The following is a 15,011-nucleotide window of genomic DNA, read 5'->3' on the forward strand; positions in this document are numbered from 1 at the left end:
AAGCCAACCTTTCGTTCGAGGCATTTGGACGCGAGTTCGTTTCGTAAATGAATGGCACCAACCGTACGAAAGTTGAGACAGTGCCGCGAAGGATGCATGAATGAATGAGCCCCTTGCGCTGGTGGTGTGCGTGTACGAGCACCCGGCAAGGATATACGCAAACTCCACGCCCCCTGGTGGCGTTGTGTGCGTGCGCGAGTACACGAACCCGTACCGATGAATACGTCATGATGCCGGTCCTGCCAGTTCACGTAGGCCACGCCTCTCGACGACCAAAAGGATATGGCGTCCATCTGCACCCGGGTACATAGCTCTTTTGGTGCGTCTTTACCCACCCACTTCCGGCCCTTTAAAACCCGGCCGCCCCGAAAGCCTTTCCAACGTTGCAAAGTTGTCATCGCTTCCGCGCCAGGAGAAATTGTAACTCCACAAAGGAGCCCTTCCGCCGGTGGTTGGGCAAAAGATGGCGCACTCAATTGCGGTTGCCACCGACGGCAGTCGGTCACGGGCTGGATTTGATGGCTGGTGAGGTTCGCGTCGCCCAAAAACCACCCACTTGGAGCCGAGAGCCAGCGCCAGCCACCCAGCACGACGTTCACCGCTGTAGGTCGCCTGACTGAAGGCGTCCGAAACTGGCATACTGCTTGTGGAGTCATGCCGGGGATGAGCGCCACCAGAACATAAGGCCACACATCCGGCTGCTAGACCCATAGCACGAACTTCCTTTTCATCTCATCTTACTCTCTCTCTCCCTCTCTCTCTCGCGCCCGCGCGTTTGTGTGTGCGCGCGCGCTGTCGCTCACTTCCGGTCTCGCTCGCGCACCCCCTCGCGAACGTGGGTGGGCCGGAAGGACATGAAGCTAACGGCGAAAGGCACGACGAATCCGCGGTTAGCTTCGTGCGAAGGGTGACGTGAACCGGGGGTGGTGGTGGTCCTACCGACCTTACGCAGGGGGTGATGGTGAAACGATGCAAGGTTTGGCGAGAGGTCGCGCCTCGTACGAGCCAACGCCAGCCAGCCAATGTGAACTACGATGAAGTCAACTCTGATATCAGTCGTTAAGCAGCTTCCATCGCAGCAGCCAGTGGCGCGGTTTCATTCGCGGTGTGTCACCAGGACAAAAAGGGGTCCTCGAATAAAAAAAAAGGGTTCGGTGGTCTCGAAAGCTTGAGCGAAGAAAAACGGCCACACGGTGTGAGCGAGAGAGGTGAATTCTGTGCAGTGTGCACTTTCTCTGCTTCAGGAGCTTCGGAGATGAGTGTGGTGGTCTCCAGTCCGGACGGTTAAGGGCAGCGGCCATTGGGGCTCTGTTATCGTGCGATGTCCGTCGAAGTCACAGCACACGAGCATCGGTTGCGAGACCAGGCCGGTTGACAAACGAACGAACGAACGGACTGACATCGCTCCGGTGCCAGAACCGGCTGGGTGCGGCTGGAATAATTAAAGTGTCAAGCACGCTGCGTGCACCGTCGGAAGCATTGGAGGCTCTCGGAAGGCATCAAAGTGAGGTTAGGTGCAGACTTACTCATTGCGTTCGAAGGCGCAAGAAGACGGTGCCCGGGTGTCAGTGAATCCGCACGGGATTGAATGTGATTTGGGGCGATTATCCCATCTCGGGAAGGGTGCGTGTTTTCGGTGACGGAGGATATTTTTTTTTGCTCTCCATTTTCCATTCGGAAGAACATAATTTCCCCGCTCGAAAGTCAAAGTCCTGGCGACTGGAGGGACGAAAGTGTCGAAGCGCGAACGAGTGAAGGTGAGAAGAGCCCAAAGTCAGACTAGTGGGCGAATTGTTGTTTCCGGCCGGTTCGTGACTCGACGGCACTGTGTCGGAATTTCGCACCAGCTTCGTGAGGCCACTCCGGCAACAGGCTCACGGTGGATTTCAAACTCATTTGGCAACCGCGCAGAATGGGAACAGGTATGGATAATAACCGCGACCGTAATTCGGTTCACATTGTCCATTATATTGTCCCGTATATTTCGAGAAGGACATAACAAGGACATCAAGATCTCAACAACCTATTGAACGCTAAATTTAGAAATTTTATGCTCAGCCACTGATATCGAATGACTGATGTTATTCACATTGCTAACCATTCAAAATCACACCATTTCATTTTAGGAAAAGAAGCATGTATAAAGTCAAGCAGAGATAATTTTCTTGGTATGTCATGATTTCAATGAAAATGGCAACGCACTTAGGCCGGTGGGATAGAACCCCGGTGCAACGTTAGCAAAATTTCCAGATGTGAAATATTCTAGTATTTCCACTAATATTGTTGTCAAGACATATGCCAGTAGTAAATCAAAGAAAAATGTTGGTGATTCGTACAAAATTTCTCTCATATTAATTGAATAGAAGTTTTACTTTCAAATTGGTCTATGTTAATTTAAAACTGCTAAAGTTGATTATTTTTTGATTAAATTCTTACTACGCGCAGCTACTTCAAAAAATTTATTTAAAATTTTAATTAATATTTATTTAAGGTCGGTCAAGGCCGTATTTAGTTATTTGAGTGCTGAAAGGCATTTCCTCCCAACAGCCGGTGAGAGCCTTATCCCGGGCTGACTCGGTTTGTTTATAAATTGAATGATTATGAAACAAAGCTACTATTTTTTGAGTGCTTATCTATTCCATCCGGGAAGTCCTTCCTTCTCAGTCTGAACACTTCATTTATGCTATATAAAAGCGTAGTAAATGCGATAAAAGCGATTATTAATGACCCTTCAAAAGGACTTTTCACCATTTGATGTTCGTTTCGCAATTCCACAGTATATACAGGATCCGATTTTCCATGAACATTCACCTCTTTTGCTTTGAATTTATGCATGATGCATTACACGACTTCCGCCACTTTGAAGCCATCCACTCCAAGGCGCTCAAAACGCTACAATGCATCACAACATCACAACAAAACGCCATCAACAGCGAGTAGGGGGTTTTCCGACATTTCCCGGCTTGTCGAATGTTTTCCTATCGGCACCCGGTGCGCTCGAGATGGCCTACCGACGGTCGCCCGACGGTCCCTTGCAAATCCCTGCGTAACGAGTGTTTTCCTTTCTCAAATATTTAAAATTAAAACAAAACAATCGAGTGTTCGCCCTTCCTCCGGTGCGACCGGAATGGGGTGTGTGTAAGAGCGCCCGGCCCAAAGACGTGCTTGGGTTGTTGGTTTGTGATTTTCTGGCAAAAAGAATCCAACCCTTCCAGCGGGAAGGAACGACCCCGTGATGTCATCACGGGCGTAAGGTCAAACTCGTGCTGGCTAACCGGAAACCAGAAAGACACACTCGCTCGCGCCCCTTTCGTCCGCCTTATCCTGGAGGTCCCAACACCGAGCGAGACAAAAAAAAAACCACACACCTTCACACACATAGACACCAGGGCCAAATGGCCGGAAGGCACGCTCGAGCTTCGCCGAGGTGGGGATTAGAAACGCAAATAGCGCTTCACCGCCTCTCGAAGGACCGAAGGAAGCCAAAACGCGACGTAAAAGGGTACACGCAAAAGCGGGGTTGTGCACCCTCGGCCACACCTCGAGCCAGGGCGTGTGAAAGCCAGCTCGATAATCGATAACCGGACGCGTTCGGGCGGCTCGGAAGGACCGCTAGAAAAACAGGAATTAAAATTTTGATTAACTCGTGTTTACTTGTGCCACACCTCGACTGCGACCGTTCCGATGCCACCCGCACGCGCGTGAACACCCCAAGTGGACGCCATTTTGTCAAAAGGTGCCCGTCACCCGGGGTCAGCCAATATCAGAAAGTTACGCAAGGCTGCGCTTCGATGACCGGATGCGGCTGCACCTGATTGATTGTGCAACCCGGAACCGGGAGCTGTTGTTTGACCGCCGGTTTCTGCAATCCTTGCGTCTGCCGGACATGAGCAGTAGAGCACCGAGCGAGCACGGGTCAAGTTGTTGGGTTTGGAATTCGATCGACCGGCTCGTCGTTCGGTGCACCACGCGGTATGCAAACATTTTCCTTTGGCCGAGCTGAAAAGCTGCCCCGACTGGTCGCGGCACGGAGGCCTCGGTTGGTCGGTTTCCTCGAGAAGGACACGCAATCGAATGTAAATCCCGATTGATGACCGATCGACGGCGTGATTGGTGGCGTTTGGTTGGTGTTCGAGCGACACGCCACACGCGTACGGCGGAAACACGTTTCATTTGCGTTTCATCATCCGCGTATTAGGAGATGTGAAAGGAGAGTGTGGAAAAACACTACCCGGGGGTCCTGAGGCCTGCGAGATTAGCCCACTTCAGTGGCAGGAAAAAGGGCCTGGGCTGGTAATGCGCTTCCGCTCGAGAGCGAAACCCGTTTCCGGGCGCGTGAGAAGTGCTGCCAAACGTCAAATCAAAACAAAAGCAAAAGGAAGTGGCGCCGGAATAGCACAAAAACACCCCGTCAGCACGGGTGGCAAATGAGCGTGCGATGCTGTAAAAACAGCGCGCGGCATTACGCCCTGCCGTTTCGCGTGTCACCTTGGAAAGGGAATCCTTTAGCCCGTGGCGACAAAAAAAAGGGATTTGAACCGCCGGCAGTGCCGTCGACATTTGGCTGGCGCCCGAATCCGATTACAAGGGACATCCTGTGTGGCGCTAACGAAAAAGGGGTTGTCTGACTAAATAATTGCTTCTCGGGTGGTTTTTTTTTGTCTTCTTCTCGCCCTCCATGGGTGATAGGTTGCGTCGTTCGCTTCTTGGATTGTGCAGAAAATGAGGGCGGCTTATTTTGAGGGTGCAACAAAAAAAGGCACCATCCAAACGAAAGCTCATTAGTCAGTGATTCCTCCGGTGATGGGAATTTGGGACGGGATTTGTGCTCCATTTTTCCACCGCGACGGTTGGGACGATGCTTGGAGCATTCGTTTAGGTGCTGGAAAGTGTTTTTCACTTGCGTTTGTTGATTGTAGATCGGGAGTATTTATACGATCTGATATGGAAAAACAGACGCAGGAAATTAGGGAAAGGCAAGGAGTCGCCTAAGTTTCTTGGCTCTTATTAATTTGGCAGCTATTTAGCTAAAGAGAAATGGTAAATATTTTGTTTGGAAAAGCTTTTAAATACAAAAATAAGTATATAATTGCTAAAAACATAGTGATCCTACGCCGCTATGTCTTTGGACAAAGTTGAATAATCTCTAATTGCTAAATTTGACTTCACAATTCACGCTTCATGTTTGATAATATCGAACACATTTCAAGAGCAAAAATGAAAATATAAGCCCCAACTATTGATGAGCGATTTTTATGCTTACTTCATAGTTCGGAGTCCTTCCTCGGGTCTCGTCCAAAACACAGTCCTAACCGATTTTCTTCTCTCTGATCTCTTGAGGTGACAGACTGCTGGACATACCGTGCAAAGTGTGCGGAGATCGCAGCTCGGGCAAACACTACGGCATCTACAGCTGCGATGGTAAGGCGAATCCGTGACTCTTTCTCTCCGAAACTTCCATTGACTCTCCGGCCATTCCATCCCACTATTTTTCCAGGCTGTTCGGGGTTCTTCAAACGCAGCATCCACCGAAACCGAGTGTACACGTGCAAAGCGGCCGGTGAGCTAAAGGGCCGCTGTCCAGTTGACAAGACACATCGCAACCAGTGCCGAGCCTGCCGTCTCTCCAAGTGCTTCCAGTCGGCCATGAACAAGGACGGTGAGTACCAGTTCAACGGGATGTGGGGTTTGTGCTCAAGAAGCCGAACGACGGATGGGACCATACACTTTCGCGACCGTGATTACTCCCGCACTTTCCACGACGGTACGCTAATCAATCGGTGCGTCAATCGGGCTGCGGTTTTCCTCCGTCGATTTTCAATTTTCCATACCTCCTCGAACCGAGTTGATGGAAAAACGGGCCCTCGAAGACGACGCCACATCGTCAGCTGGCAGCGTTCCGGGCGTTCCGAGGGCGCGCCTCTAATCGGCATCGTTTTCCATCATTTTCCGCACCGCTAACAGAGCGCCTTGGCAAACACGGCAAATGAAGCGTTCCGGTACATTTTCCCACCATTACGCCGTCACGAGCGACGGTGCTTCACGGTGCTGAGTTTGGGCTAGGTGTTTTTTTTTTTTTTTGGGTGCTTGGTGCCACTCTGGCCCCCTCATTTTTCGTCTCACTTGTTTGCTAGCAATGGCTGGGGAAGTCCTTTGCCTCCACACCTGCTCCCTCAGCAGAACGATAGATCCCAGCGATAAGAAGCTTGTCGTCGATTTGTTCATCACGCGGAAAACTCGAGCCCGCAGCGCGTGGCCACCGTGGTGCGGGCACTTTGGTGGAAAACCAAAAATGGAATCCCTGTAATCCCCCGGGCCGGGAAGCGATACTTTCGCCGGTAATGTCGTCTTTTGGTGGTCGCCTGAGACCGAGCCGGGAAAAGAGGACAGGAGAGGCGACATATTTTATTCCCGGCACCCAACCATGCCATGCGGTTCAAGCCATATTTCTCGCCGGTGAGCTTTTGGTTCGCGCTCGCTCGTTTGATGCGATTGTTGATTGAGCGAAACGAATCGAAGTGCGAAGGATCAAACGGATGGTGGGAGAGAACGAAAAAAAAATGAACCGCGAAAAAATAAGGCGACGCGCTTCCATGCGTTCGTATGTTGGATGGAGTTGTTTTTTATCCAGTGTCTGCGAACGAAGCATACCTAGGTTTATGGATGGCGCATTCGTAATGCTCACTTTAAGGAAGAAAAATCCTATTAAACTTTGCGTACTTTTTGGCATTTGAAGCAGTGAATGGGTAAGGATTTTTTGTTTGTTTGACTACAGTTATCGAATAAATTTCCTGGCTGTGTTTCGACTAAAGGCAAATTCATGCCCCGCATATGATTCAAAATATGATATATTAGTTTCTAAAAATTTATTTTTCTAGTAGGGCAGGTTTTCATTGAATAATACCCTGTCATACATTGTAAAACATTTTACAAGCTATTGAAATATTATTGACACTTCACTGACAGTCAAGAACACCATAGCAACGTGTAGCGATTAAAAGCAGTACCTGTGGTAACTATGATGTCTCTGACAACTTCGTCAGCTAGATCGCTGGTGTAATTCCCACGATTCATACACCTCCTTCAATACTGTATTATATGCTCGAATACAACGCATCCCTTGTGATTGTGTTCATTATGAGCTAATAGCGCTTCCGGTTAGAAAAACGTTGCTATCCCCCACACGAAGCCTGTTTCACATATGAGCATGAGCATGACGTTGCGAATTCCGGCCTCACTCGCTCGGAATGACCCTTGCGCGTCGGAAAGAACGCTTTCCAATTATCCTTACACGCTTAAATGCTATCGATTGTCAGCGCTGACGGACAGTGTGGTCGAAATTTGCTCACAATGCAACTTGTTGATGACCGCTGTCCAGCCAAAACCCAACAGGCCATCCGGAACAGCTGTGGTGATGTCCCGAATTATCCGCCACCCTCAGAAAAAAGGGCTCGCCTCGCCAAAGGGCCGCGCGCCGAATCGAATCAGACTGACCTTGATGGGCTCATGATTACAAATTTCTTCAATTGCCCCGTTCTCGATGGTCACCTCTTCGCTCACGCGGACTCATCTCAAACGAGAAATTGATCCTTCGCCCACGCCATGTGAGGCATCGAAGGTGGGGTGTGTTTTTTTTTTTGTGTTCCTTCTTTTCATCCATCACCCCTCCTGGATGCTGCCGTGTGAACCGAACGGGCTGCGGATGAAGTTTTAATGCCCTTCCCGAGCGAGGAGCGAAATGGAAAGCCGAGACAGGGCTCTCGAGTGAATAAAAAAAATACTGTGGCAATAAAAAGCTGGACAAAACCACCCTTCCCGAAAGGATACAGCACCCGAGAAGGACACGTTCCGGTGCGGTTCACCTGGCCCAACCCCGGGGAGGGTTTTGTTTTGATCGCGCAGCAAATTAATTATAAATTAGCTAATTTCGTCACCGCGCTGTTAAGCCAGCGCCCGGTTCCCCGGGGTGGGTGATGATTTTGCCCCGTCACGATCCCTTCCCATATGTGGGAAGCGAAGGTGGAGAAAACGCACGCGCGCATGTGTGGGTGCGCGTGATGGCGTGCTGCAGCAGCCGTAGCGTGTAGCAAGTAAATATTTATGCCACTGCCAAACCGAGCTTCCACCTACGCCAGGGCCCATGAGGCGGACCGGGTCGAGCCTGCCAGCAAGTGTCGCGATTCCCAGGCCCTGCTCATGCGTGCCCTTTGCCTTCACCGGCGCTCTTTGCCCTTTGCTGGCGCGCAAAACCGTAACGATTCGATTCGTAATGTGTTCCGGTGCCGGTTCCCGGGGGAGGTCATGAATCTTTTTGATGATGCGAGATATTCGCCGGCGCGTCAACCCGAGCGTTGTTTTTCATCTTAATTCGCGCCCGAAACCCCCGCTCGGGTGGGTGGATGGGTGTTAAGTCGGTGGTCGGCTTTTCCACATCGCTGCACGATCCACGGAAAGCGGACGAATCGAGCCGACATCGAGGCGTTTGCTCGCGTGGAAAACAACGACATATCCTTGCGCGCGTTTCCCTCCCACGCTTGGGGGCTCTCAGCACTGGGTGGGCATATGATTCGAGGTTTTCCAGCATCACATCCCAAACCCCCACGACGGTTTGGCGGTGTGATGATGAGACCGAATTTGTCGCACTCGCGCGTAAAGCCCTCTCCGTGGCTTCGCGCTTTCTGCCCCACACCGAGCCCAGGGCGATGAAGCGAGATTTTGGGTGCGCAAAAGGGCTGCGGTTTTCGGGTTCCGGGTGGTGATTTGAGTTGCTGCAGTTTGCAGTGGCTTACGGAATTTTGCTTCAATATTTATCGGCAAACATTTCCGGACGCGAGCACCGAGTCGGTGCTAGAAACAATTTGGTGCGTGTTGGTTCGGTGCTGGGAAATGGTTTAGAATGCCGTTGTTTTGTAATTGATTCACGAGCAGGCAGCTTTTCGTGTGCCACAGGAAGAGTGCTTCGTTCATTATGCGCCACCAGGGGGATCGGGTTGCTGGAAAATGTTAGGAAACACACGTTTCACCACAGTGTAATGTTCTGCTTTCGGTTGGCTGTCGATGTATGGTTCTTTTGTGGCTACCGACACCGTACCAAATCTGTGTTATAATTTAATCATTTTCGGATCACACTATTGAATGTGCTTCTTTTAAACTATCGGTTATGCATCTATCGTGGCAATCACGTAAGATAAAATTCATGAAACGATCTTTATTACTGATTTTGGAGCACTTGTTAGTACAATGAGATATTCTACCCAAGCAATTCTATGCCTATAAGGATATAAACAAAAAAAAACACTAGCAGCATTATGAGATGTGTTTTTAACGAATTTATTTGGATCATTTTACCTTTATCTATTGTTGAATATGAGTAGAAAAATTGTTCAGTATATCCCCGTTGCAATGGAAAGACTAAAGCGCCCTTGATAAAGACCACCATTTCCACGCCCGTAGCGTCCAATTATCTTTCGATTGCCGCGTTTGATTTTTTTCTCCCCAACCGAATTCGATCGATTGTCATCTTAACTTTCAACTTTGGCACTCAACGCTTGCAAAATGCTGGTCTGCCACCAGCATGTCGTTTAGGTTTCGGGGCGCAAATTTCCTCCCATACACCGGCGAAGAAATCACATCATCCCAGCCAGCAGCTCGATCATTACGTGAGTCCGAAAGTTGCGCCCCGATGACACCCAAGAACGGGAAAACCCCAACCCCAACGGCTCAAGGACTCAAAGGACTTGAAGGCGAATGTCTTAGCATACACTTCGTATTAGCATTCCTTAAACTGAGCGAGCCAAAGAGAGTAGGAGTGAAGTCGTCGAGAAAATCCACACGAAGCAGAAAGCAGACCATTTTCCATCCCAAATTTGCACACCGCAACACAAAAAGGGAGACCCGTTGCGTGTCCCATCCCCGGGGTGGATCAATATTTGAGTTTGAGCTCGGCTCCCTTTTGGCTCGGATGTCGACCAGCCTTTTCTCGCAAAGATTCTGGGCGTCTTTTGCAAAGATCCTGGGATCGAGGCACCCTTAAAAGACTCGCCCACCTCCAAACCACCGTGGCGTGGTGGCGCCGGAAAAGGACGATGAGGGTTTTTGCATGCAAAGTCTTACGCGACATCAAGAAACCAAAGCGCGCGGTTCCTTTGCGTGCGGGGGAAACTTTTTAATTCCTCGCAGGAAGGGACGAAATTATGCTCTTACATATCCGTGCGCAGGGTTGCGGGTTTCCCTCCCCCCACAGGACCTCAGGCAAAAAGGATTAAGAGCTCCGTGCGGTGAGAGAGAGTGTGGAAAAGTTACGCGAACGAAATAAACGCGTCGCCTAATCATTTCCCACGGCAGACAAAGAACAGGGATCATGCCCCCGGAGATGGCAAAAAGGTCCACCGCGGTGATAATGGGCCGCGGAAAATGGAAAAACGTTGCTTCGTTGTCTCAACTTTGCCGATCTGACGGCATCTTATACCATTTTTTTTTTTGCTCCTACGTAGCGTTTCGAGCGCGCGTGAAAAGATTTCGTCCTCGGTGCGTTTTAAAGGACACCCGAAGGGTAGTCACACCAAACCCCCGGGAGGAAAACACTTGACATCGAACGAGTCCAAAAGTAAATCGGTCGCAAACATTAAATTTCGATCAGCACCCGATAGGAAAAAGGGGATTAGACGCTCGATTGCCATCGCCGCCATCTAGCTTCTAATGTCGACCCTTCCCTTCAGAGTGGACCGCTTGCTAATGCCCTTGCGTCGTCCTGCCGGCGATCAGCTGACGCTTTTCCCATGCCGTGTGTTAAGTCATGTGTCAAAATGTTACAAAATACCGACCACCGACGGGGCACGAGAGAAGGGCGTAAAAATGGAAGGCAGTCCTAAGCCGCTTTCAACCGGGCTAACGCACGATGCACGACGCTGCTGCTGCTGATGATGATCCTCTCGATCCCGGGCCGGGACGCGAAGGGCGCAATTATCCGTGGCCCGTGTTGGTGCGGTTGGAAATTTGGAATAAATTTCGAACGAGCTGAAACCGATATCCTTTTCAGTGCAAATGAAGTGTTAAACGCAACCGAGGGGGAGAGTGCACACATACACACGGTGGGGTCGATTCCCCCATTCAGGTTGGGAATGGGATCCGTGTCCGATCGGTTAGAAAACGGTGTTTATCGGATCGAATTTTTCACATGACCTAATTAGATTAAAGGATCCCGGTGGGGATGCAATGAGCCGGTGCGTATCTAAACACGTTTTCCCAGCTGTCGCCGGATCGGTTCAAAAGGATATCTTCAACGAACCGTGGGAGGAGCGGGGGGGGGGGGGCTGTTAAATGCCTGCCAAGGGTGCGCTCGTTTCAAAGGACCCTGTGAACTTCGGAAATCAGCCAAATAAAACCCCATACATTTAGGGATTGTGAAAAGGATGCGCTTCTTTCGATGCATTACAGAAGCTGTTCTCACACGGCTCAATTTGAAATGTGTGATTTTAGTGGACAGGATGGACCTTGTAAAGGAAGTTTTTTAGTCGCTTTTTGAAGCATTTACAATTAATTTCACTACTTGTTGGTATTTAGTTGCTCTTTGATTTGAGTCTTTGCCTTTGCCTGGCTGTAGACAATAATAAACCTTAACACCCTGTCTTTTGTGACCGTTTTTTGAGCTCAACATCCATTTTCTGAGTGATTTCAGTGATTGATTATGTTGATTACAAACTAAAATGCAGTTTGCTGCCGTTTGGGTGTGAGTAAAACTCCTTCTTAATAGCCTTCTCTCCGCGCAACCAAGAGTAAACTTTCTTCCCGCTCGCTGGCGGGCGAAACTCTTTCGCAACTCAATCAGAACACTCACGAACGGTTCGCGGATCTGCAGATCGATTAAAAGTGCATTCCTCCAGTTTGCGCAACAAAAAAAATGTCAAAAAGATCACGACCTTCGCGAAATGCACCCGCAAAAATGGTTCAAACCGCCCGCAGGAACTCGCCCTGAATCGAGCTTCAACAATTTCGAAAGGTCCTTTTTCGAATGGCTCTCGCTGCCCTTTTCTCTCTCTCTCACTGATCCAATCGCATTCTAATACGATTCACCCGTGATCGCTTCTATTTCCCACACCCACCATTCACCCACCTCCCCCCCCCCCCTCTCCCCACCCCATAGCTAAGCTCGCTCTCGATCATCATCCTCTCGTTTCCGTTGCAGCGGTGCAACACGAGCGTGGCCCCCGAAAGCCAAAGCTGCAACACCTGCAGGCGAACGGAGGCCATCACCATCCTGGCCATCCACATCTCGGTGGGCCCTTCGTCGGTAATCCTTCGTACGGACACGCAATGGCACACTTTCCGGCCGGATTGCATCACGCCGCCATGGCCAGTTCCAACAGCCTGCTGCACCATCCCCAACCGCTTTCGTTCGCTCCACTTGGCCACCATATGCCACCGTCCCTGTTGCCTCCGGTCAAGCTCGAGCAGAACAAGTTCGAGTTTTCCCTAGCGAGCTCCAACGGTGGTGGTGAAAGGGGAACGGGTGGTCAAGGATTGCCGGGAGCGGGCATCCTATCACCGATCAAGGTGGAACACGGCAAGTTCGAGTTTGCGGCCTCCGGTCAAGTGCAGCACGTTTACCGAGCCCTGGAACCGATGCCACCTTCACCGACCGATTCGAAGAGCTCGATCAGTGTCGATTCACCCTCCGAAAGTCTCACAAGCCCACACTCGACCGTCGATGGCAGCTCGAGTGTCCTCAGTCCAACACCGATCAACGCCACGACCACCACCAGCCTGAGTCTACCGTCACCGCTCTCGCAAAACGGCGTCCTTGACATCCTCATGAGCACGGACAAGTGCCAGGAGTTCATCCAGTACCAGATGCACCAGCACCAGCACCATCACCAACACCACCAACACCACCACAACGGTAGCATCACGTTTCCTGGGTTCGTCCCCGTGCCCGGTGGTGGAACGGGTGTTGCGACTGTGGGGCCTCCTGCATCCGCACCACAGCCACCAGCACCAACGACGGCTCCTTCGGGTGTGAGCCTCACGAGTTCCGGGATGCCTCCGGTGTCTTCGGCAGGGGCAGGAGGACCACCGGTTCCACCACCACCGCCGCCGCTTGTACCGCACCCGATCGGTGGAGGATTGCCTCCGGAAGGACCCGCCATCATACGGCTACCCACGTGGGAGATCCTGCAGGTTTGCCATACCATTGCCAGTTTCAGTTTGTTGCTCCTTCTTCGTAGGGCTTGTTATTTTTGCTTGTTTTTTGTTAGGGTTTGACATCATTTTAGTGATCGTTTTCCTTGTCAGGCCTCATTTGTTGGTTACTTGTTTTTCTCCCAATTTCTCGTTTGATTTCTGCACTTTTCGTTGGTTTTTAATTTCCTACTTTCCGCGTTTGTTTTGTGTTTAATTTTATATTTTAGATATTCTTTAAGTATTCATACGAAACCTTTTATTACATACTCTATCTCTAGCGATAGTTCTTTTATGATATTGTTTTTATTTCTTATTTCCATGTTTGTTTTCTGCTGTATTGTATACTGTCTTCAGATGTTGGCCTTTAGATGTTTCCTAAGCATTCCTACACTCTATTACTTTGTCTGGGTCATCAAAAAATGCTTAGTTATTGTCTGAGAATTTCTGGGCCTTTTCCTCATATTTTGCTCTCCCATATCCCCTTTACAGGAAACGACAGCCCGACTGCTGTTCATGTCGGTCCGATGGGTGCGCTGCCTCATCCCATTTCAAACGCTCTCTAAAAACGACCAACACTTGCTACTGCAGGTATATGTTTTGCAAGATGCGCCCTACTTCCCATGCACTTTCGCTCACCGATCTCATCCACTTTCTCGCAGGAATCGTGGAAGGAGCTGTTCCTGCTCAACTTCGCCCAGTGGAGTGTACCGTGGGACCTGAGCGGGTTGCTCGATTCTCCGCAGGTGCGCGATCGTCTACCACCTGATGCTGCCACCCAGCTTGAGATGAAAACGATGCAAGAGATCCTGTGCCGGTTTCGACAGATCTCGCCCGATCTCAGCGAACTCGGTTGCATGAAAGCGGTCATTCTTTTCTCACCCGGTAAGTGCCGCGAAAAGCGGATCTTTCAATCGTCCCATCAGCCACACGTCTAATCGTCCTGTTGTCTGTGGCTTCGTGGCCAATTTCCTTCGTCCGAACGTTCAGAAACGTCCGAGTTGTGTGACGTCCAGCCAGTCGAGATGCTGCAGGATCAGGCCCAGTGCGTCCTGTCGGAGCACGTGCGCGTTCGCTACCCACGTCAACCGACTCGATTCGGGCGGCTGCTGCTCCTGTTGCCGCTGCTACGTACCATCCGGTCCACCACCATCGAGACGCTCTTCTTCAAGGAAACCATCGGTACCGTGCCCATCTCCCGGCTGCTGATCGACATGTACCAGATGGAGAAGTACACCGACCTCGAGGTGGGAACGGGCGCCACCACACCCACCGGGGCTCTGACCCCGAAGGCATAAGGTACCGCTCTTGTTGGAGCGTTTTTGTTTTGTTGCTTTTTTTGATTTTTTATTTTTTATTTTCGCGAAAAAAAAAACATCACCGCATCAGTGGTGGCAGTTTTTCCTCCCCTAGGGGAGTTTGCGCTCTCGTGTTAGTTGGCGGACCGATGTTCGGTGGCGGAAGTGTTTTTCCAACGCTTCCGGCTGTTTGAGTTTTATTCCGGCTCGTTCGATGGCAGGAAGGATTTTTCCATCGCTTTCCAGCACCGCATACCAGCGGTGGTTGGTGGGTTTTGTATTATTTTTTTTCTGTTTTTAATTTTTTGTGTGTGTGTTCGTTCGCCTGTCCTTTCCCTCGAAGGTACACGTTATCAACTTTTCATGTTTCACGCTGAACTGGGTGAGCAGGTTTGCGGGCAAGAAAAGACACAAACTGGGAACGGTACACAGTCCACAAATCAGTGCCGGGTGCGTTATTTTCGCAGCTTGCAAGGAATGTGAATTTTCTTCGATGGTAATAGCGGTGAGCGAAAAAAGAAACAACAATCGGGAACG

The 15,011-nt window shown here is 50.3% G+C and overlaps 1 protein-coding gene across 1 annotated transcript; it reads left to right on the forward strand.

Moving 5' to 3' along the window:
- The first annotated feature begins 1,912 nt into the window (after positions 1-1,912).
- On the forward strand, positions 1,913-14,474 carry LOC128722864 (nuclear receptor subfamily 2 group E member 1). Its single transcript, XM_053816546.1, has 7 exons — positions 1,913-1,922; positions 5,341-5,421; positions 5,498-5,659; positions 12,185-13,176; positions 13,669-13,767; positions 13,839-14,061; positions 14,167-14,474. Exons 1-7 carry the CDS (start codon positions 1,913-1,915, stop codon positions 14,472-14,474), a joined length of 1,875 nt encoding a protein of 624 aa, XP_053672521.1.
- Positions 14,475-15,011: the final 537 nt, after the last annotated feature.

This window comes from Anopheles nili, chromosome 3 (assembly GCF_943737925.1).
Source record: "Anopheles nili chromosome 3, idAnoNiliSN_F5_01, whole genome shotgun sequence".
Taxonomy (NCBI): Eukaryota; Metazoa; Arthropoda; class Insecta; order Diptera; family Culicidae; genus Anopheles; species Anopheles nili.

Excerpts from the sequence above, each read along its gene's own strand:
- LOC128722864 (XM_053816546.1), top strand. Across the intron at positions 13,768-13,838 it reads ACCAACACTTGCTACTGCAG|GAATCGTGGAAGGAGCTGTT; the intron begins GTATATGTTTTG and ends ACTTTCTCGCAG. Across the intron at positions 14,062-14,166 it reads GGTCATTCTTTTCTCACCCG|AAACGTCCGAGTTGTGTGAC; the intron begins GTAAGTGCCGCG and ends CCGAACGTTCAG.